Below are 24,564 nucleotides of genomic sequence, written 5' to 3' on the forward strand. Positions count from 1 at the left end.
TTTCCCTTTATAATGTTTAGTATTGCACGAGATCTAGTCACATGTACCATTTTCTGTCTTTTTAATGAAAAAGATTATTAGTGCACAGTAATTCTTTAACCTTATCTTTGACAGGAGTGGCAAGAGTTACAGCAAAGTATACAGAGAAAGGAGCGAGCCCTTCTTGAAACGAAGTCAAAGATAACACATCCTGTTTACAGTCTTTTTTTCCCTGAGGTCAGTAATAAAAAACATTACAGTTGTGAAACATGAAAATTAATAATCATATAAATTAATTGATCCATTCATATTTTTTACTGTAAATATTGGGTTTTTAAAAAAGCTTAATGCCTGGGAAAAAAATAGTATTAATTTTTGACCTGATTGGAACCAGGAGGGAGTATTTGGCTACATTTTCTTTCCTGGCCAGTGGTTCAGAGGTTTCCTTTGCTTCCTTGCAGTCTGACTAAGGAACTAATTTAGGATCTGTTCTCTGTTGTTGTGCTATCTCAAATAATGGGAGTGGGATTGCAAGGCTTATTCTTCCTCTTGTGGTTTAAAGAAGACAACTAAGATGGGAAAGAAGAGTAAAACATGAATGAAAAGGAAGACACAGTGTGTATATTTGCTCCCTCTCCTCAGTCCCCAGGGCTCTTTATGCCTGTACCCTGTACAGCTTGTGGCATGTGCAAACATATGCCATTGTCCACATGCTTGTGATCACATTGTTCCTGCTGGTTTTACCTGCTAGCAGTATTAAAAAGCTAATTGTGGGAAGCAAAACTTGTTGCTGAGGACCCAGAGAGGACAAAGGTGACTAAATTGTCTTCCTGAAGGCCTTAGCTGACATCTACTTTTGTAATTGCTGAACTTGAAGCTGTGTTTTCCTGACAGTTGGGTGCACTCCCATCTCTCAGTACAGCTTCCACCAGTACACCAGCATAATGTAAAAAGGTGTACTAGCTTTCTGCTCTTCTGGCTGCCTTAGATCATGTCAATTGTGCTGCAGAGTCTTAATACCTCCTTGCTGTGAAGGCAGCTGGCTTTGGTCATCAGTTGCAGTTGAAGCTCACAGACAGTAAGTGTCATGCCCAGTGCCTCAGGGGTGCTGAATTTTTGTATTTCTCTTTTACTGAAGTGAGGGTCCTTTCAGAGACTTTGCTTATGCTTACTCTATATAGAGCTGCATAAGCTTCAGCTGTGTGTAACTGAGTTACATATGGGTTTTGTGATAAAAAAACCTAAATACAGCTTGCTGCTAAAAAGAAATCTAGGGCTGATCAGAATGCTTGAACTTAAAAAATACACACATATCCTCTCATGGTACTGTAGTTGTAAATTTTTCAACTTCACTGATTTCATGAAGGTTGAATGCAGCTGTACTTTGTGCTGTAGCTGCGGTTGGAGCAGGTTCAGATAGAGTTGATCTGCAACATCTGAAGAACAAAAACCATCATACTCTGGGTTTTTTTTTTTTTCCTCATCTGTTATTTAGAGTATTATTTGTACTGTGGTCATGGCCAGTTCAGAGATAAAAAATTAGAGATAAAATGCTGTGTTCCAGATTTTAAAGATGTTTGAGTAATAGCGGAGCATAATAATACTTGTTCTCAGGAGGCAGCCTTAATGCTGTTTCATCCAAGTTTTGGGGCAGTTGATTACTCTGCCAGAGATGTGTCTTTAAATCTACGCAGGTTCCTAAAGAATTATCTTCTGCTTCTGCATCCATGGGTCCAGAAACTGCACAGATTGTAGTTTTGACATTTTTTAGGTAGAAACTGGCCTTGGTGTTCCAATTTTATGAACATACTGGTTCCCTGGCATGCCAAACCTTGCACCCATCTGTTAAAGGGCGTTTTGCCCACTTGCCTGTTAGTTTGCCAGATTCTCACAGGCATAAACTTTAAATTCCACCCAATAAGGAAGAGGAAAATCACAGTCCTGCACAGTTGTCCTTTCTGTAAAAAAAGTGATGGCACTTTGGGGTCAGGAGCTTTACTTCCAAAAAATTTACTCTATAGAGTCCTTTGAGCTTTAGATCAATGGTTGCCATTTGCATTGGCTCTTTTATACTGGGGTATTTTTTCCCCACTTGGCTGTTATTTTTACTAGTTTTTGTGAAAAGCCATTTGATGTTTTGATCTTTGCCTGTTTCCATCACTCTCAATGGCATGGATTTTTTTGTTTTTTTTTTTTTTTAAGAACAATGTATAGTAAGCACAATGTTTTGGTAAAGTCAAAAATAACATTGAGACAGCTGCAGGTCCTTTTTATTATGGTCACAGTCCTCATAGGCCCAAAATGGATTAGCCATTTCTGTAATGGATCTTGCTTCTGTAGCTCTTGTTCATCTGTACTATTTATACTGTTCATCTTTCTATTCCTAGAGGCCTCTTGGCTAGGAAATAAACACTTTGACTGCCTAAGAGTCTTCTTTGCTACAGCTGTCAAGAAGATTGACAATATATTTACTGTTGAAACTTACAGATAAAATAACTTATGTCTTGTAATCACATGGGATGGTTTTTCCTAAAGAAAATCACTTGGAATAGTCATAAGAAGGATTTAGAATTCTACACATTCTGGCGTTAAATAGCATATGAATAGGTTTTTGTCCTGTTCTCTGTGCCTGTTCCAAAAACACGAGAGAGTGCTGATGCTTCACTGTGATGCTTTTGCTTTTATACACTTCAAAATGGGTATTTAACATGTTGAGTTAATTTTACATTTCTCTGTTCTGGGACTCAGGAGTGCTAATAGGCGTTTTTAGTTGGTGTGAGTGTCTTGCTGTTGGAAACGGTTGAATATTTCAGTGAGATTGTGATAGTTATTACAATAGGATAGGATAACAATTAGTCACTTCAAAAGGAAGAAGAAGTTAATTCAGCTTTTGCAATTTTTCAACATGCATGATTTAAATCTCAGCTCATGAAACACTGGCTTTTGAAGTGTTAAAAAAATCTAAAACTACTGAACTTTAAACTCTTCTGGTAGAGACAAAAATTCTTCAAATTCTACATATTAACAGCATTTGCTTCCCAAGTGTGGAATTCAGAAGTTGCTCACTGGTGGTGTTGAAAGTCCACTGCATCCTCTTTCAGTCCTTCTAATGCTGTTAGATTTAAAAGAAAGCAAAACAACCACTTTTTATGGGACACTGAAGCAACTGCCTGATTGTTTTTGGTGTATATGTATAAAAATTGGCTCCCTGGTTTGCAGCTTGGACTTGTAACTGTAATAAGATGCACTTTTTAGGACTCCAGTCTGTGATGAACACGATGAGTTACCAAACTGTCAGGGGTGGGTAAAAGTTGGTTTGGAAGACAGTTCAACATTTGGGTTGTCTAAAAAGAATGTGTGTATTCCCCTTTTTTCCCCTAAAGGATAAGATTATCTGTCTACTAAAATACTTCTTCATAACCATGTGGAATTCTTCCCCCTTGTCCCTCACTATTCTCACTTGTTTTAAACAAAGGCTTAAGGAGGTATAGGAACAGGAACTTGCTTTGCAGTACTAAACTATTTTTTTTTTTTTTTTACAATTAAAAGGTTTCAGCTTCTATTCAAACAAAGTGGATTTTGCCCAAAACAAGTGCCAAAGCTTTAACCTAAAAGGTGTAGTGTTTAAATGAAGAACAGTTGATGTTAAAGAACTGTCTTTATCATTTGAGAATGGTTGTGTCTGTGCTGCGGAACTGCACCACAGTCTTAAAATTATGACTTCAGTTGAAGGAAAATACCACTATTTTTGTACAGTGTTGCTGTCTGGTATGAAGGACCACACTAATTTAATTTCATTTGGGAACTCTGCTGTAGCATCTGCCATGGCAAAACCTTGAGACCTGCAGCTATTTGGAAACCTGTGTGTGATAGGGAGCAGTTGTTGTTATCCTTTGCAAAAGTATCTCGTTGAAGGGAGATCTCAGTGTGTTCAAATGTCATTTCACTTTTTGGAGGGGGAAGCAGTGGGACAGAGCACACTTGTCTGAAAAAGACTTTTCTACTAAGTGTTCTTTATCTGTCTTTACATTTTCCTTGCTTTGTATGCTCAGCTTTTTCTCCAGGTTGGATTTCTGTTGAAGGACCTAATGTTGTTTTATATTGCATGAAGTTGCTTTTTAATCCTCAGTGGACACAATTCTTTGGGCTGGTTCCATGTCTCACATGGTAGCTGAAGTTGAATACATGGAATGAAGCCTTTAGAGACCAGCAGTTACTTGTCATAACCTGTTTGCTTTCAGTGTGCAGTGTACACCATGTATTTTATTCATGCACATCCAAGAGTTTAAAAAAGCCACCAGACACAAACTTCCCTTTCTGTCTGTATTACAAAAACCAGTGAATCCTAATTGCCTGTTTAAAAGTGTAGGGGCATCTTGTTCTATGACTTCTATAATGCTGGTGGTTTTTCACTGTTGGTTTTTTTTCCCCTTTATGAAAGGAAAAACAAGAATGGTGGTGGCTGTATATTGCAGATCGGAAGGAGCAGATGTTAATATGTATGCCATACCACGTTTGTACTCTAAAAGATAAAGAAGAGGTAAAGTACTTGGAGAGTTTTCTTTCTGGGGTATGACAAAACTCTGTTGAAGTGTCTCTGGTATGCAAATACATGTAGATTTTAATCTTTTTATACTTATCTCTTAAGATGGAAAACAAATTTTACTCTCTTGATAAAAGGAGAGAAGTGCCTTTTAACTATGAAAATTGATAGTGGAGAAAGAAAAAGTAATTTAAGACGACTTTGAAGTTTCTTTTGGAATATGTTGGGTTTATTTTTTCCTTGATATCAAAAGATGATGAAATGCAGTATTCATATGCAGTGAAATTCCTAAATTTATTCAAATTGTTAGAAATATTAAGTGTTCTCTTTCTGTACAGCAGAGACTGTGACAAATTAATTAGCTTTGGCTCATATAAACTTTGCTGAACCTGTAACCTTTGGCAGTGTTCTTCGAGACACTTTTCTGAAAAATGAAGACCTAATGTGTTTGTTCTTCCAAATTAGATGTTACATTCAATTTCAAATAACAGCAGAGTTAAGATAAAATTTTCAGCAGACTAAATATTTTAATCTGTTTTGGTTTTTGAGGCTTAGCATACAGCAGGGTGAGATTGTGTACTTAATGTAGTTACTTGGCCTAATTCAGAAAAAAATAATTGCTTGAGTGACTCAGTGATTATTCAGCTTTCATGGCAGATACTGTGTTTGGGTATTGTTGCTCTTTTCTGCAGGTATCTCATTACCTAGATATATTCAAAGAAGTGTCCCTAGTAAGAATCTAAAACTTTTTATTATTCTGTAGTAATGTTCATTGGAGGACTCAGGTACTTGTTTCAATGTGTCATTTGAAAGCAGTAAGAACTTTATGGTATGAAATCTCTTTTGTAGGTAGAGCTGAAGTTCCCTGCACCAGGCAAACCTGGAAACTATCAGTACACAGTTTATTTGAGATCGGATTCATATATGGGATTGGACCAGATTAAACCATTGAAGGTGATGTTTGTTATATACTTGTATTACATTGAAAGCTGCTTCTTAATGGTCATTAAAACACCAGAAGTCCTGTTTATAAGAATTCAACCTGTCCTAATTTTGAAACAAATGGGAAGGATGGACTTAGAAAGGGTTTCTGCCTAATGTACAGTGATAGTTTTATGATGGATTAAACAGGACTAAAATTCAAGCTGCTTTGCCATGTATGTGTTTATTCAGTTTCTGCAGTATGGTTGGCTGTGGATTTTTATACCTTGAGGTTTGCCATGCAATTTCCCTGCCCTTCCTTAGTTCTAGATTCATCCAGTTAATGGGAAAAGTCTGGCATGCCTTACTTCTGGAAGCAGTTCTTGGTTTTGTTTTTGGTTTGGGATTTGTTTTGTTATTTAGTTGGGTTTTTTTAACTGTCCTTTTGTGGGTTACTTGTTTGTTTTGTGTGTGTGAATTTGTTTGTTTTCCCAAATTGCTGTTTATTGTCTGTAACTTTTTTTTCCCCCCTCTCTTCTCTTTCCTTTTCCAATTACAGCTGGAAGTTCACGAAGCAAAACCAGTGCCAGAAAATCATCCACAGTGGGATACAGCAATAGAAGGTGATGAGGACCAGGAAGACAGTGAGGGCTTTGAAGACAGTTTTGAGGAGGAAGAGGAAGAAGAGGAAGATGATGATTAAACATACTGTTGATTGACTACAATATCTTCACACAGTGCAAGCTCTTGGTCTGACTGTGGAACTTGTACAATTAACCAAGAAACACAGTACAGAAGCTTTGAGAAGGCTGAGTTTAAATTTTCTTTACCAATTAAGAGTGCATTATGTAACTTCTCAGTGAAGGTGAAACAAATCTGTTGCCATTGATACACCTTGGAATATGCTTATGGCTCATAGCCTTCAAAGTGCAGGATGGTGCATTTGTTTCAATTGAAAATAAAAGCTTTTTTATTATAAATGTCCAAAAGTGTGGGCTATGTATTGTCTGATCAGTTTAGGGTCCAATTTAAATAAAAGGTACTGTTAGCTAGGAGCAATCTTTCAATCAATTTTTCTGCATTAGGAATTTATTTTAGAAAATGTTTTGGTATATTTGCCATTACAAATATCTGTTGATTGAAGCAACATTTGCTCAACTTTCAAACTTGATTGGTTCTGTGGTATTCATTGACTATTTTGCTGTGATACTGCTCACATCATTCATAGCTTTAAGAATCTGTTTTACTTAACTTGATCATTACAAATTGGCATCATATCCATTGCCACATTCCATATATTCTGGAGGGCTGCTTTTTTTAGGACTTTTTGCCTTTTTATGCCCAAGATTATAATGGAAATCATAAACTTTCTTGTCTCTGCCATAGGATACTTACTAATGGCTTAAAACATTTTTAAGCCTTTATTTAATCAGATCAAGAGGAGATCTGAGTCTTTTGATAAACAGAATGTCTGTAAGTAATTTTGGGACCACATGTTATGTAAGCTAGTGGCTTTTGTGTAATACCTTTATAAAAGGTAGATGCTGAAAGCCGAAGTATATTCTTAATTCTCAATCTACCTGACACCGTCAGAAACATTTTAAGGGTAAAATACAACATGCAGAGAGGGCATGTTTTGTATCAGTTTTGAATTCCCATCAATAAACTGGACAATTTGATGGCTGTTTGCATTTGTAATAGTGTGCATCTTTGTCTGAGGTTGTTGGTTTGTTGTTTTGATTTTTATTTTTCCTACCCTAGTCTTCTGCAAGGTTGTAAACAAGGCAGTGATTCTGTTCCTACCCTTTTAAAGAAAAAAAAAATCAAGTCTAATTAGAGAATAAATTCAGGGAGGAGAGCATCAGGGCTGTTAGTGTATTCTGTGAGACTTGACAAAAATCATGGGTGGGTTCTTCCTTTTTTTCCTCTAAATAAAACAAATTAAATGTTGCATTTCTATACTTCAGAAATACTTATGAGTGTTCTGCAAGTAGGAATAGATGCATTTCTGTTCCTGTGTATTGAATGATGAAAATACAATGCTGTAAAATGTGACAAATTTTCATGCAGGAAAACTTAAAAATTGCCCAAAGTCAGAATAGGTGCACACTAATTTGCTACCTTGTTTGTTAGAAAGGGTTGTCACTTTAAATGAAAATTTATATTGTTATATTCTTTGTAATTACAATAGATGCAAATAAAATTTGAAGGTGTTCTAATGAGATTATGGTATTTTTCAAAGTACTTCTGAAGTGCACCTTGTGGAGAAAAAACTTGTAAACCATAAGGAGAGTCAGGTGTTCAAACTTGAGAATGAAGGCTAGGTTTAAATTAAATGGCTTGTACACTTAATGCCTTATAACTCCAGTTCAGACTTGCAAAATACAGCAGAGAAATAGCAACACAAAACCCCTAGTTGTTGTCCATAGTCTTTTGAGCCAAATACTGTGCTGGTTAGAGAAATGATGAGTCTGATGACTCTTCCTCAGGCAAGTAGGCAAGGTGAATGCTGACTGAACAGCTCATAGTGAAAGTCTCCAGTTGTTAAAAGTAGGAGAGTGGTGAGTCAGGAGGTAGAGTTGATAATAAGAGCATTCTAGATGGGTTGGGCTGCACTCTGACCGCTGATCCCTAAATTTTGCTGTCAAGGTATATAGATTTGAATGCATTGGAATGATTTTAAGGTATAAGATGTGAATGCATTGGAATGATTTTAAAAGGAAAAAAAAAAAGGAATCATGCCTCTGGACTGAATACTGAACCGTTTTCGTCTTGAAGATTGAGGTGACAGCTGGGATAACACTTTTAAGTCTACCAACTGGGGATAATTCTGTTGAGCCAACAAAGGCTAAATAAAATAGGTGTATCTCTTCAAAGGTGTATCTCTTGTACAGTCAAGGTAACTTAGTAAAAAATGTGAGGAGAAAAATTGTGGTGGTATTGGAATCTTGATAATGTGAGAAAGGCATGCTGATATTTTTCTCACAGAAATACCAGCGATGTGGTTGTGCATGGTTTTACTACATCTCCCAAGAGAGAGGCAGAAGGCGGCCAAGGAGGTATTGAAGAGCTTCACACAATTAAAACCACCCAACTACAGCTGTCCAACATTATTCAGTTGTTGGTCTTCTGTTGTGTGGTGTGTCCACTAATAGCTTTTTTTTATCACTTATATGAATTGTCATTCAAACATTGATCAACTCCCTCCTGCATAACAGTTACCAGGATAGGTAAAACTTTACAGCAACAAGCAGCATTTTGTTGTATAAGCCTCACTTTTTGATAGGGTTTAGGAATCAATCTAGCCAATTTTCTACTGAAGTGTTCTGAAACTCTGGGCTAGTAACTGAAGAACAAAAAAAAAAAAAACACCACCACAAAAAAAAAACAAAACAAAACAAAAAAAAAAACCAAAAACACAAAAAAACACAAAAAAAACCCAAACACTTCAGGAAATAAAAATGTGCTTTCCTGCTGCACTCTGGGCAATGATGACTCCAGCGTAACTGGAAGCAGTTACTGTTTTTTTAGCCTGAACAGATTTGTTTCTGCCCTTTTGCTGTCGTGCTCTTTTTTGTAGCTCCTTGTTCTAGGCCAGAGGACTTAACTGTGCAGAGCCTGGCTGTCCTCCCAACCAGAGATGCTGCAAATACCTTCAGGGCTGTTGGCACTTCCAAGGAGTAAAAATGGGGCTTGGTGGGACAGGCAGGAGAGTGATGCAGCTCCTCCTGGTCCATCTCAAGGATGCGTGCAGGATGCTGCGACTGCAGTCAGTGGAGGGAGGCACCACCATGAGCTGGATTTAGGCTGCTAAGTGCTTCTTGTTTGTAGTAGGTAAGTGTAGCTAAAAGAAAAAAGTTTTAAAAGTGATGTTTTCTCTCGAGTGTTTTGTGTAATGTGATTTAAACTTCTGCCTCCCTCTCCCACCAAGCTTTGACAATGGTTGATTGATGTTCAATCAAGTAGTTTAATGACTGGCAAGTGTTTGTGAGTGGGAAAACCATTGAGCTGTAGTGGAAGAGGAGGTGCTTTTCTCAAGGAGCGGGCGCAGTTCTCGGCCGCGCTCAGCAGGGGGAGGCAGGGGCATGGATTTCTTCAGAAAGCCCTGGGATTTTTCCAGGGCATACCGATCGTGTTTGAGCTGTAGGTTTAGTTTTGTGCTCCCCCTTTCTGGAGGGGAAGAGGGCTTAGATGGAATTTCTTTGATCTATTTTTTTTTCTTTTCAAGAAACTACTGATTTCTATATGTTTTTATGTGATTTCTTTCCCCCAACCCCCTTGCTGACCATTTAAAACCTGCTGAAGGTGACCCATTTTAATATTGGGATTCGTGTATTATAGAATTTATTTTAAAAACCTGAGGAGGGCAGAGCTTCCTTTCTTAGCGGTAATTGAGGTGTTAATGAGTCCATTTTGAGCTTTAAACATTGCTTTGTGTTAGTTTTTGTTAAAGTGTGTGCAGAAGATGATCATTGTGAAGGTGTCTGCACTTCAGCTGTGTTTTAAGCTCTGCAAAGGGAGGTATAGGAGGTAGTTCCACCATGGGGATGCACCTGCTTTGAAGAGCTGATTTATGGGGTACCTGGGGTGCCTTGTGGGCACCCACAGCGCGCTGTGATCACTCGAGTTTTAAGTGATGTGCACGGAAATATGTAAAAATGCCTCTGGCAGCAGCATCTTTAAAACCTCTTTTCTCAGGGTTTGTTGAGGGCTTGGCAGAGCACCCAAGTGCTGGATAAAAGAAGATGCGTGTTTGGAAAGCAGAGAAGAGGGAACTGGGTGGCTCGTGTTCACTATTGAACTCTAGCTGAGATAGTAAATTGGTTCACAGTACATCTATTGATATTCATGGTTGCACCTAATTTCTTTCATGCGATGATCTTTTGTTTTAAGATGCAGTTTGAGCCAGCAGACATTATTGAGTTGGTAGAAATAATTTTGTGCCAAAATTGTTTATATTTTTCATTCAGTTCAATAACAGAACTATCACTGGCAATGAAACCTATTAATAAATCTAATTAGGACGATGGATTGTAAAGCTAATGATAATATTTTAAAGCCAAATTGCATATACTCTACCTAGAATTTGATTTTTAATGTGTCCTGAATCTGAATAATTTTCAACCTTTCACTGTGTGTAAGCCTTCCACATACATGCTCTAATCATTAAACAGGGAAGACATTACATTTACATTGCATGGGTGGAATTTAACAGCACAAAGGAAGCTGCACAGACCACCTTGAGCAACTGCTTTTAATTCATCCACCTTTACTTTAAAATAGGTATGAGTGCTTTCCTTTTTATGCAAGCAACATAGCTAGATGCTTCATGGCATGGAGGCATTCAGGGGAGAGATCCTGGAAGAGCTGGACATACTGTACATACCTCCTGCAGGGTAATCCCTGAGCTGGAAGAGCCCTGATCCCTCTGGGGCATTCCTGGTCCCTCATGGGCCAGTGAGGATCAGCCAGGCATCGCTTTTGGCTTTTCTGGGGCGTGGTTAGTAGGTGCTCCAAAGTCCAGGCTGGTATGAGGCCACCTTTAACTTAAGGTAGCTGAAAATGCAATGCTGCCTTTGCTATCAAAGTGTGTCCTCGTTTTTAGGCATGGTTCTCCTTCACTGGAGTTTCATGTGTATGCCACAGACACAGCAACTTTTGTAGCCCTTACACCCTGTACCACTGAACTCCATCCACACACTCTGCCCTCTCTGATGGAAACACACCCAAACATAAGCAGGGACCAGAATGAGGCCATACTCACCAACATGCCAGGGTGATGCTTCCTGCAGCTGGGAAATTTGATAGCAGTGGCAGTGAGACTTTGCCTTCCACCTCCAAGCATCCAAACTGAGATGTCCAGGTTTATTTGTGTGTCATGCTCCCACCGAGAAGAGACTTGCAGAGCAGGAGGTGTGAAAGGCCAGTGGTGAATTGTTTACTGGGTGTTTTATTTTTTCCTTCCCAGCACACAACCCTTTCTCTGTGCCCAGATCACAGCTATGGAATTTGTGTTTCCTAATGTATGCACATGCAGTAAATTAAACTCAAATTGAATGACCAATTTCCTCACCACTGGAGCTCCATTAATTACTATGTGTAAATCACACTGGCAGAGATTAGCTTATAATGGCTGTAAAATAGAGAGAGACCATCACAGGGTGGTGAGATTTGGAGGCCCAGATGACAATCAGCTTGGTCCCTTGAAATGAGACAGCTTTTGCTTAATTTTGCAGCCAGCTGTTGGTCCACCCATATGGCCCAGCTGTGCAGGACCCTCTGGGTCAATTCAGATTCCTGAGAGCCTGTTGCTCTCTTGGCCTCACCAAGGCAGTGGGAGTCAGCCCCCCATCACAAGGCAATGTGAGCAACCTCATTTACATCATTCGCTGGAGATTAACACCCTGGGGCAGAAGGGGCTGCTGCATACAGGTACTTCTTCCTGAAGTTGTGAGGATTTACTCTTCACAGTTAACTTCCCCACATAAGGTTTTATCTTGGTTGTATCTTTTTATGGTTCCCTCCTGATGTAGATTTGTTAGGTGTATTTGATCTCTTTTTTATTTTTTTTACCTCCTTCATTGAATCAGGACTGAGGAGTTCATTCAAAAGATGCAAAGCTGCCCCATTATATTTTGCATTCAAATTCATAATTATAGCATATACACTAAAAGTTACTGTTTTTTTGAAATATAGAGATGACTATACAGGGGCTTTTCATTCTTCTTCTGTCCCACCTCTCAGCAAGCTTGTAAGAATTGGAGGTGATTGGGCAGGGCAGCTGGGGCTGGACCTCACAGTGGGGTGCAAGTAGCCTGTGGTCACCTGCTTGTCCCTCAGCCCGTCCCCATCCTGAGAACCAGTCACAGGAGGAGTCAGGCTCTTAAAGATGAGTGAAGAGCCTCTTCTTCCCATTGTTGTTCTTGCCTGGTAGCCATGAAAGTCAGGATGGTGGCCCCCACCACGTGAAGGATTGTTTTTTGGAAAGGGGGTGTTGGACAGGGGGTGCTGGGTGCTGGTGCAGTGATGTTGTGCTCCTTGCAGTGACACTGGAGCTGGCTCTGCCAGGCACACAGCAACAGGCAGGGTGCTGCACTGAACACTGAGGGAGCAATGAGACCAGGAGAGAGAGGGATGGGTGGCAAGGTCGGGGGATCATCTTTGTTATGAGCTCGGAGAAGCAGAAGGCTTAAAAGAGAAATAATAGGGATGATGAAAGCAGCATCGTTTGTCCAGTCCATTGCCTCCTTGCAACATCAATGCTGATGTTACCCTGCATAGTGTGCCTCTAACCTCTTCTTCCAAATCTGATGCCTTGAGTGGTGCCTGTGGGATGTCACCGGGGTGTCAGTGTCTGGCAGCAGCTGTGGGTCAGCTCCAGCTGGCTGCACACTCCTGGACAGCACTGCCCAGCGCAGCATCTTCCGCACTCGCTGCTAAAAGCCCATTAAAACAAAAAAATAGAGCAATATTCTTCAAACTCCACTGTGTCTTAAAAGGGAAGCATGGACCTCCTGGTCAAATGTGAGCCTGGGAGACTTGCAGGAGTGACAGCAATTAATCACCACTGCTTTCAAATCATCACTGCTTTGAATCTTTATGTTAGTGCTCAGTGTTAAACATTACAACAGCACTGATGTGGAAGCTGACACCAGCCTTTGTAAGCCAGGTCTCTGTAGATGCAAGGTTGCAGGCTAGGCAATAATAAAATAGTTCAGCTTGTTAGACACAGGCAAGGCTTTTTGGTATGCACATCATGCCAGCCTCAAAAATGAAGTACATGTCAAACTAGCAGAGGGAAATTAGGAAGAAAACCCTAAAATTAAGCCTTTTATTTGAACGATATCACTACTAAAATTAGATTAGTTTTATAACTACAATATGATTTCTGAAGTTTAGCATGCAAGCAATTATTCAGCTAGCTCAGAATACCACTGAGAAGTATGTTTTGGTTCTGGGTTGGGTTTTTCCCCTTTTTTTTTCTGTTGGCAGCTATTCCACATCTGAAAAAAAGGAGCAGCCTTCTCTGGCATACAGCAGAGGTCAATTGAAGAGCTCAAATCACCTTTGCTAATTCAGCTATCTGCCCACCTGTGACAGAATCCAACAAGTCTCTGCAGAGTTATGTGTGGATGGAGGACAACAGAGTCTGTCCTGGGATTCTGAATTTCATGTGAGTTTGGGGTGATTTAGGGCTAAACTACACTAAAGTACTTCCCCACCAGCCAGAAAAATAAAGTCCAGATACAGATTATCCTCTGAAGCTGAGTGCTGAAATTTTGGTTTATTTCTGATCTCTGCTAGTATTGTTTTTTGTTAAAGGAAGTTAGTGTATGGCTAAGAGATGGTGCCATTTTCCTTAGTGAGGCAAATATCTGTAGGCACCACAGCTGCATGGGCAGCTGCACAGCTGCATTTCAGGACAGCCCTGCTGCCTGGCTCTGCTCACAGGTATCACACAACTTGTGCTGGGGCACCCTGTGCCTCTCCCCACCACCACTGACCTCCAGTGTGTTTATGCAGAGGAATCTCTGTATTCCATCCTAGGCACATGCAGACGTACCCTGAGCAGAAAATGGTCTTTGTGACTGGTGTCAGAGGCAGTGCTCTGACCTGTCCCATGTGCACATCTGTCAGGTTTTTGGCAAGTGTAGAGCTGCATTTCTGTTCCTAGATCCGTGCTCATTGCTGATGTACCCTCTTCCACCCAGGCTCCCCTTCTCTCCTCCAAGAGCTGTGAAATTTGAGCCCTTGATTCAAGAGGCTCGAAACTGTCCCGAGGTTTGGCTCCCGGGGAGGGTTTGCCCCTCCTCAGTTTTACAAGCAGCTGCTGTGTGGGGAAGTTTCTCGACTGAGTTTGTATGCAAACAACATACAGCTCCTGACTGCTGATGGCTATCCAACTCCCTGGCAAATTAAAATCTATAAACTATGCTGGCATATGTAATTTTAAAAAATAGCTATGCTATAGTATGGCTATGCATGTGTATTGACTAAAAATAGCAGTTGCCAAGAGAAAAACAGAGATAATTACAGTGAATTTGGATTGCAACTGATTTTATTTTTTTATTGAATTAGGAAAGGGAGTATGCAAACATAGCTTATATAGAGGCATATATATTTACTGCTCTTTTTGCTATGGAGAAAAATAAAACCTACTGGACTTGGACATTTGATAAAATTCTGTTATATGAAATTGCTACTAATGTCTTTCTCTCTGATGAGCTTTGCTTGAAGGTGTCAGCTGAGCCCATCCTGCTAATGAGATGCAGCGCTCCTCTGGCAGGAGGCAGGAGATGGCACCATCACACCTTGTCTTTCCTGTCTCTCTGGTGTGGGAGCAAGTGTTTAGTCTGGGGAAGAAGAGCTTTCCCTGTGACATGGCTGGGCAGTGGCTGCTGTGGAGGATTCTGGTGGAAGCATAGATTCCTCCTTGCAGGAGTCTTAATGACTGCTAAATGACAGACCTCTGGGACTGAATCCCTGGCTGGGAATGGGTTTCTTGGCCTTCAATCCCCTCAGGTGTGACATGCACTGCCCATTAACATTACCTGCCTACATCTTTGACACGATTTCTTTCAGAATATCTGTGCTAACTTGCTCTCAGAAGCGTCTTTTTTTTTGGGGGGGGGGGGTGGTGGGAGGGGGGGATAACATCTGCTTTCCTAGTGCCAGACCAGTTTTCCAAGACTAAAGGAAGGGTGGAGGCTGGAGAAGATGTGATCCTGCCCTAACTTGAGGGGAGAGAGCTCACACAAGGGCATGGTATGCACTGTGGCAGCTGCTGGGGAAGAAGAACACCCCTCTCCCCCCACCTCCTCCGCTGAACAACAGCTTGCCATTTCTTCTCTTTTATCCATGCAGCAAGGGCATCCCAACGTCTCGGGCTCTGCATCTGTGAGGCAGGGCCAGACACACAGGGAAGCAGAGCTCAGGCATCTGTGCTGCCCTCCTGCTGAATTGGGGGCTGATCAAAGAAATCCAGTGGTGCTTCACCAGGAATGGTCCTTGCTGGCCGGGGCCTCTTGCTGCAGAGCAGGGAGCTGCTGGCAGCTGCCAGGCTGTAGGTGTTTAATTGGTTAAGTGCCTGGGGAGGCTCTGGTATGGAAATGACTGCAGAAACAGAAGACTAATCCAAGGAACAAAACCCCTCACCTGGAGGATTTTTTTTAATTACTGCTCAGACCCAGTTATCTCTACTGCAGAGAGTGAGGCTGTGTGAAACAAATTATTTGAGAGAGATGCTCAAAGATGGGTCCATGAGGGGTCATCCCTCTGCCACTTCTGCTCCCTCACAGGGGGGTTTGCTGGGTTGCCCACAGCACGGGGGAAGCTGTGTCCAGGTGCTGATGACACCATATCCCTCAGGGTGACAGGTACCAGGAGGGAAGGGGGCCCAAGGCTGGAGGGGAGAGCAGGACTCCTAAGTATTTGCAGATAAGCAAGTTAATGTTTTACACCCTAGCAAGCATTGATGGGAGCTGCTTGCTCTGGACCTGGAGGCTCATCTCTGTTCTAGCAACACTCTGGACACTGGCCAGAGAGAAATGGTCCATGGAGAGTCACCTCAGTCGTATAAACAAACATTCAATGAATGACCATGTGTGTCAAGCACCTTAAACTTGGGAATGAATAAGGTTTCTTTGTTTTTTATCTGCAGCACGCTGCTTTGAAGCTGCAGCAGGTTGCTATTTTGGCTACAGCTTATTTCATTTCTACCTACTCACTCTGGATGCATGGGATTTTGCCCAGGCACTTGCCCTTTTGGTTGCAGTTCCTCTCAGGGTTTTTTTGCTTGAAAGAAGCTCAGAAGTGAGGGAGAAGGCACGATTTTGGCAGCTCAAGGGATTATTTCTTTTATCACTAAGGATGCTGTGTGACTTTATTGCCTTTCTGAGCTCTTTAACACAGCAATAAACCAGCCGTTAAAAAATTTTAAAATCAATAAATGTAATAAAGAACCAAGCAAATTACAAAGCTGCTCCTGATGTTTAGTGATTTGGGAAATAATCATGTCCTCAGGTGAGCAGTGAGTTGGGGTAGGGAGGTAGCTGGGTGACCTTGCAGGGGCTGCTGCTCCAGGGGTGGAGGATTCCGGAGCCCATCCCGGGACAAAGGGGGCTGTGGGGTGGTCAGTGGGCAGGGGCTGGGCTGCGTGGGGGTCTGAGCAGGATGGGACTCCTGTTTCCTGCCAGCCCTTGCTCATCTCGGCTGCTGTCAGGCTTAAATCTGGGGTTTCTCTTTGCCTCAGGCATGTGCTTAATTTTCAGCTCATCCTGAGCTGACTGCTGCAGCGCATCTGAGGTCTCTGAGGCTTTACTCTCACTTAGGAAGGAGCCTAAACAAAAGGTGCCCTCCAGGACCAGGTTGGGCAGGGCGTGATTTTCGGGTGCTGTGGGGCCCTGGCAGTCTGGGGGTTTCCTGATTGCCCCAGTGCTGCCATCCCACACCGCCTCCTTTGCTGGGCAAGCTGGAAGGAGCTGGGGTGGAAGCAGGGAGCGATTGCAGCCGGGGCGGGAGCCGCAGCTCCTCTCACCGCTGTTTTCAAAGGTTCATGCATCTAAATGACTTCTCAGCAGCTGTCCTCCCTGGAGACCCTCTTTCTTGAAAGATGATACTGCTCTTGTAATTAAGGTAATTGTTTAAATTCATTCCCTTAAACCGGACTCCATCATAACTTAACCAACAGTGTCTGTGCAAGCGTGGCAGGGTTGAAGAGGGTCGGGGCGGGTGTCACGGGATTGATTCATCATCCGGAAAGATTTATAGGTTAAAATCTTGTTAAACTGAAATGCCTAATAAAGATGCAGGGGAAAACCACATATAGGGCATCACCTGGGCAGGCAGCTGCCCCAAAAGACCTGCTGATATCTTCTGTGTTGCAGTGACTGACAGGGTGAATGTCACCCCTGCAGCCAAGTGGAACGACATGCTCCAAGCCCCACCCCCGCCCCATCATCTGCCCAAACAGCAGGCTGGCCTGCACATGGTTATGTTGTTTTGGGATATTTAATTTCCCTTCTCACTTACTCTGAATGCTTTCCGATTTCGTGGAAGTCTGAAGGTAATTGAATGTAATTGTTTCAAGGATCAAATTATTTAAATTACGGGGTAATGCTTGAAATAAAATGACAATCTGTGTGAGTTCATGAATGCTGGTGGTGGATGGAGAGTGGCAGAGTGATGTGTGCCATCGTGCCCAGCACAGGGAGCCACAGGCTGGGAAGGGGCCATGGATCAGGGCCAGGATCCAGCATGGTCCTGAATGGGTGGCAACCCTCTGTGGTACTCATCCCTCCCTGGCAGAGCCCAGACTGTGGCCAGGTTTTTCTTCCATCTGAAATTATTTGGGCAAGAGCTGGTAGCTCAGTCCCTCTTTGAGACTGTTTCAAGGTATCTGTGGGGAGTGGCAGAGATTACCCTGGGGATAAGGGGCTTTCCCCCATTGCCACATTGAGTGTCCTGTGTCCAAACCCTGGATGTCAGCCTGTCTCCTGCCTGCTCATTAAAGCCCTGGTCCTTTGTCCCTCACCATGCCATTGCCTGCCCCAAAAGATTCACTTCTATGTCAGGGATCTGTTCCTCCTCAGAGAAAGCTGTGAAGACAAGCAGTGGAAAGAAAGGTTGAAATATAATCAATACAAAATAGGTGAAATACAAATATCAAGACACTGGTGAAAAGAGCGTGAAAAGGATTTGCATTAAAAATAATAAGAATAATTTTGGAGATTGATGGTGACCTGTGGCTCAAATAGTTGGGGAAGCAGTAAGAGGAGGCAGGAGTCTTCAGCTGTGCTCCTTTCTCTGCTACTGCCTGCCTCTGTGTGCAGAGATCCTTAATATTTCTCCGCAGTGCCATCTTCATCTGAAAACCTTATGCCTACAGAAGAAAGTGGTTCAATGGTTTTGAGGCTGGGTGACAACCAGTACCTCATGTAAACACAACCTTTTCTTTTCCCCGCCACCACTTTATCACCTTTTTCACTTTCATTTGGAAATGAGGCAAATGATTACGCTGCCCAATCACATTTCTGGCATTGGGTAGGCAGATTTACTTGGGCAGCAATTTAAAGCTCCCCTGCCTCCTCCACCCACTCTTCCCCTCACCCCACAGTCAGGCACGTCCCTCTGCAAGGGGGAGGGTGGTGTGAACCAGCTTTCTGTGGAAGGGCCAGCTTTGGGTTGAAGCCACCTGTGGGTGGCTGTTGCTGCTCAGGTGGCCGTGACATTTGTGTGAACATGCCACAAGAACACAGGCAAGCAGTTCCCCAGCAGCTTTCCCCTCAGCTCCATCTCTGGCACATCTCTCTTTACCCCTCTTGGGGAGTCTGAGATCAGGGAATGAGCCTCGCATTTGACTCCACAGCAGATATAAGCACTTCAAACCATCCCCCAACACTATCTCATCCACCCTTGCTTTTAGCTGTGATTTAAGCTGCTCTCCAGACCAGCTGTGTGTTTTAAACTAAAATTCAACTCTTTAAATTAAACTTCAAATTCAAGGCTGTCAAACAAGCCCTGCAAAGAGCATATTCCAAGGCACTCTGCAATCCTTCACTGTGCAACATTTGCTCCCAAAGCAATGGGGAATTGGCTGGTTTGAGGTCTGGTTTGGTTTTTGGCTGCAAAATGTTAATGCCACTGCTGCTGGCATTAATAGCAGCAGTGAGGAGAAAGCAAATTCCCAATCACTTCCCCAACATTTTGCTCTTGTATTGCATTGTATTAATATGGTATTTTTTGTGAGAGGCCACAGCTGATGCCTCCATGCTGTGAGGTTGTGCCAGCCTGCCCATGCTAGATGACACTGGTAACGTGGTGTGACACAAACAACAGCACCGGGTGTGACAAGCCATAGCAGCAATGGATCTGCAGAGCCAGTGTGAAATGACAGGGATGGCTAAGACTCATGCTCAAAATTTTAAATGGCTTACGAGAGAAGGGAGGCTTTCTAAAGGATTTTGTCACAATTTTTCATGATTATTAATACTTTTCCCCATTTATCCCATTAGGGAACTTAAAACAAGAATTTGCATGGTGGTCCAGTTCCCTCCATTTTTACTCTGCTAAGGGAATTTATGAGTGCTGGCCCACTGATCCTGATTTTGTCCAAAAAAAAGAAAAAAAAAAGAAAAAAGAAAAGAGAAGAGAAGAGGGAAAATGAGGAATTACAGGTCTTTGCCAGGATGAAGGTTGGGATGAAAAGCATTTGTGTGCTTTGTTATTAGTGTGTTTGTGAGCACCACGGGTTTCATACACCAGTTACAGAGACAGAAAACAATTGTTCCAATTCTGTGCTGATAAAATATTTTTCATACCTACACTATCTGTCAAGCTTGTTGCAATGCAAACGAAAAAAAAAAACCAAAAAAGCAACTTAGTGCCACCTTGATTCTCCTGGATCTACCCAACCTCATTTGTTTTCTTTGAATGCAGAGAGTTTTCTCTAACCATGACTCTAAGAAACAAATAATACTGTGGCCATCCTCCTGACCTTGTGCTTGCAAGGGACTGTAGGAATGAGCTTGGGCATCTCACCTTGCTCACAGTCACTAGTGGGCAGGTGTTGGCCCTTTTCCCCACTGACAGGGAAGAAGACCAGCAAAGCCCTGGCTCTTATTGGTACAAATAACCCAGGATCTCTGCTTTCTGCTTTTCCCCTTCTTCCTTGGTAAATAAAACAGGCTTAATGTTTATCTCCTCTTTTGTGGTGGCAAGTCAGAAATAACTCCCCTAAACCCCAGACAGCCCAACTATCACAAAACCAGTGTGCAGGGACCACAAAACCAGCAGAAACAATGGCCACGACTGCAAGCCTGTTTGGTGAGGCATTCATGGGACTGGAAGGAGAGAGGTCAGAAGCACGTTTGGCTTGCCATGAATCCTGAGTAACAATATACATGTGTGTGTGTGGAGTGGGCAGTGGGGAGCTGTGCAACACTCACAAACAACTGTGACAAACCCCTTTGCTGGGATAATTTGATCTGGCACAGTCAATGCAGCATAGCAGGATTATTACAACCGTTATTTTTCATATGTACTATAGAATTTTGTTGTTGTGTGTGGTTTTTTTCTTTTTTTATTTTCCCTTTTTTAGATGGTAAGAGCTGCTAGTGCTGTGCTAAACATGGGAAGAACTGGCACTTTCTGTCATGAGTGACTGGAAATTCAATGAAAACCAGTCCTGCATTCTGCCCAAGCAGGACGGCATGGCAGCCATAACTACTTATACAATTTCTGTACATTATGGATATCTTTGCCTGGCCATACCTGTAAGATTCTGCACAGAGCCGACTTTGTGAGTTTGTGTACAGGTGCATGTGTGTGTGTGTGAGTGAGCAGCACTGTACACACGCCCTCAGTGCTGCTGGCAGAAAGATGCCAGGCATTATTCCCCCAGTTTCCGTGTAAATTATCAAAACCGAAGTGGCTGGTCCTTCCCATCCGTGGCACATCGCGTAAGCTCAGCATCGGGCCAGGCTGCTGCAGGAGTGGGACAAAGGGCTGATGCTACAGTCCGGTTTCCATGGCAACAGAGGAGGGGTAGTGAGACCAGAAATGTTGCAAACACCCCTTCTTCTCACTGCAGCCCAACGCACCCTATTGCAAAAGACAGTGCTGCTTTGAGGGGGGGGAGAGGGGGCAGGAAGAGTCCAAATGTCTCTACCTCTCAGGTTGCAGAGTTTCCGAAATAAAAAGAAATGACAATTTTTCTTCTCAATCTAGTTGCAAAGGGAAAGGAAACCCGCCACGCAGGCCTCGTTTTCTGCGTGTTAAATGCGTGTGTTCTTTAAAAGGCAGTGGTTGGCTGCTTATCCGGACATGATGTGGTTGAAGCTGTCATCGTAATGGAAATTCATTGCTGTAGCTATGGTAAATTGAGTTTTCTGCCTGTGCTGAATGCATTAGTCTAATGAGATGTTTGCAGCTGGAGAGCTGAGCTGCTGGAGACTTACACTGTGCTAAAAGACAGGGAGAAGATGGCTTTTGCTGGGTCCTTGTGACTGTGCTGAAAGTCCTCTGTCCTTTGGGTCCCAATGCCCAGGCTCTCTAAAGACTCTGCTCAGTGTCTTAGCCTAAGCAATAGGTAAGGGGAAAGCATGCTTCTTCTTCTTCTTCCTCTTCTTCTTCTTCATGTTCACCTGGTGTTTGTCGCTGAGCCTTGTCAGTGCAGTTCTTGTTCTGTCTGTCTGTATGTGTAACTTTGCAGCTCCTCAGTTGCAGACTCTCTTCCCCAAAGCACATCCTTCCAGAGCCTTGGGAGCAGTTCCTGTGGGGAGAGAGGCAGAGATCAGCCCGTGCTGCCAGTGTGTGCTGTGTCTGTGTCTGTGTGGGGGTGTGTGTGAGTTAGTGAAGACTTCTGACTACAGGGCACTCTGCATGCAGTGTGGCTTTGGGCTTTTCCAAACCTGAATCTAAGTGGTCTTTTTTTTTTGCTCCAAGATAAATGTCTCTTCCATTTTAAAAGCAACTTATATTGCAATATATGTAGCAGACAGTAAATATGTCACATATTCTGGGGTTTTGGTATAGTTCATAGAGCAGTGAGTTTAATTATAATCTCCTCATATCTTCAAGCCAGCTGTTAAGTTGAATTTTTATGTCTAACTGAAACCTGGAGGGAGCAATACTGTTTGCAGACTGGGTTTTTCCTTTGAGACCAACAGGCTTCTAGCTTCTGAGAGACACTGAGGAGCATACTTGAGCAGAGTTGTTCGTGTCTGCCTTTTCAGGTGTTTTAAAGCTAACTTTGAGGGAGCACGGAGCACGGGGGTGCAATGCCTGCGGGCACCTGGCTAGCCCCGCTGGTCCCTCCCTAGCCCTGCAGCCGCCCCAGCCCGCACCCACCGTTTGCTGACAGAGGGTGAAGCCCGGCGTGGTTCAGTGAGTAATTCCACCTTTCCATCGCTGCTGAATGGCTGTGGGGGCTGGTTGCTTTGCCTGGGGCTCGTCTGACAGCAGCGGTCTGGCAGAAAGAAGTTGCTTTTGGGTTTGGTGCATGCGGGGCTTGTGGCAGGAATAAAGTTAACCCGGTGAGCTGCGGAAGGAAAGTTGCTCGAATGCTCTGCTTGGAGGGGGATTGCTGTTTAATCCTGGGTTTATTTCAAAGAGGCTTCTGAAGACGATTTTCTCAAGGACACACCAAGGGCTTTTCAAATTCAATAAAGGCACAATGGGAGAAGTAAAGCAAGGAAAGGGATGTTGCTTTTTGTGGGAGCCGGGCTTGAATCTACAGAGTGTCTTTGTGCTGCAGGAGTACTTACAGCACCCTCTGCCCCACCGTGCTGCCGGTCCCTGGTGCAGCTCAGCACACCGGGTTCAATCAGCCTCTGGTGTAAATCAGCGTAACTTCCCTGCCTCCAGCCTCATCTGACGCCAGCTGAGGACATGGCTCCTGGAGATTTGCAAGTTCAGGTTTTGTAATTTCGTTTAGATGGGGTGCCTCCCAGTTCTCTCTGGCTGCAGGTGACTTTGTATTTTAATTCAGATGTCACACTGATTTTCGTGGTCAGGCAGAGCCCCTCTGATAAAGGGGGAGTTAAAATAAAAGTTAGTCAGCTGATACACCTGCTCTTTAGATTAGAAAGACTGCTAGGGGCACGAGTTTTTCAGTGATTGTGTGTGAAAGAGGGACTGGGAAGAAAACCTACCAACAAAAGTACATGTGCTGAATTAAATCAGAACACTGCAGAAGGTATACCTTGAGAAATACTTTGTTGGTGAGTGCAGTAACTCTGATGTTTCTGTTTTTCTCTCTATTGGAAATGTTTAAGTCAAATATTTCATTTGTGGGAAAGGATGGGTAGAAAGGGGCAATTTTCTTTCTTGAGCATTCAGTGACTTGCTATGAGGTTTCTCACCTGCAGGGTTGAGACATGACTGCACAGGTGCCTGATAGTGGCTGTGGGACCTAGAAAGAAGAAATTGCAATAGGATACCCTCCCTTAGCTATTCCCTTAGTTCCATGCATGATACAAAGATTTGGAATTTTGTTAAACATATCTTTTTTTTTAAAGAGAAACATGATATAGCACCTGATCACGGTTCAGTAGCCTGAGATGTGACCTTACACAGATGTCTCCCCAACACTTTTCCCTCCCTCGAATTTAGGTAATACTACAGAAAAGGAAAAAAAAGCATTCATTCAACCCAGGTTGTGGGGTGAATGAGGAAGTAGGGTGTGGGACAGTTGTCCATTTGCATCCTGGTAACAGGAGACAGGCAAGCCCTGCCAGCTGGGCTCCTGCCTGCTCCCCCAGCCAGCCCTGCGGCAGGGAGGCACTTGGGCAAGGGCCTCTCTGCTGGGGCATGGGCTGACCTCAGTGGGGATGCATCCATCCTCCTCATCCCTGGCCATAGTGGTGCCTGTCAGCATCCTTGGACTCCCCCAGCACCCAGCTCTGGTGGGAGCCAGTTCAAACCCTCTTGTAAAATATGGGATAATTTAGCTCATTTAAGTTGAATCATAGAAGCTGGACTTCAGTGATCCTGTGGGTCCCTTCCAATTCCATGATTCTGGGATTGGAATTCCCCAGCAACCCCACTTCTCGGTGGGCTCCTTCCCTGCATGGAACTGAACTGGCATCACTAAGGCTAGCCCATATTCCTAGCACTATTTTGGAAACACCCAGGGTACTTCCAGCTGGAGGCAGAGGCATGCTCTCCTCCTGCAAATGGCAGGGAACCCACACATACCTGGCAAGTAAATAAAAGGGATAAAAGCACATTTTTTTAAGGGGTAAGGAAGACCTTCAGGAAATAGTTGATGAGAGCAAGACAGCAATGATTCCTGCTGAAAATTGAAAGAAATGAAATGTTTATATTTGGTAACACTGGAGTCAGCAAAGCCCTGTTTTCTTCAGGGGGTTTTAGTTCACTTTCATAAACTATATTCAATGGCCACATGGTGTCTTTAAAAAAAAAGTAACAATGAGAAAATATACCCTAAAATCCTACCCTACTTCTTTCTCTACAGCTTTTAAATGGTGCAAAGGAGGAGTCAGCTTTATTTATATAAAACACTCCCAGCTGAGTTCTCCAGCTGACCATTAAGAGCAGCTACAGTGTTTAACAGGTGATGACTCTCCACAGTGAGAATGAACAATAATTGCTTTACTTAT

General features: G+C 42.9%; 1 protein-coding gene across 1 annotated transcript in view; it reads left to right on the plus strand.

Annotated features, from left to right (window-relative positions):
* SEC63 (SEC63 homolog, protein translocation regulator) overlaps nucleotides 1-7,665 on the plus strand; it is a 56,634-nt gene extending 48,969 nt beyond the window's left edge. Inside the window, exons 18-21 of the mRNA XM_053938674.1 lie at nucleotides 115-216; nucleotides 4,421-4,519; nucleotides 5,372-5,476; nucleotides 6,003-7,665. Coding sequence (XP_053794649.1) covers nucleotides 115-216; nucleotides 4,421-4,519; nucleotides 5,372-5,476; nucleotides 6,003-6,146 — 450 coding nt within the window. The 3' untranslated portion in view covers nucleotides 6,147-7,665. The remainder of the gene's footprint in view (nucleotides 1-114; nucleotides 217-4,420; nucleotides 4,520-5,371; nucleotides 5,477-6,002) is intronic.
* The last annotated feature ends 16,899 nt before the right edge of the window (nucleotides 7,666-24,564 follow it).

This window comes from Vidua chalybeata, chromosome 3, assembly GCF_026979565.1.
Source record: "Vidua chalybeata isolate OUT-0048 chromosome 3, bVidCha1 merged haplotype, whole genome shotgun sequence".
NCBI lineage: Eukaryota > Metazoa > Chordata > Aves > Passeriformes > Viduidae > Vidua > Vidua chalybeata.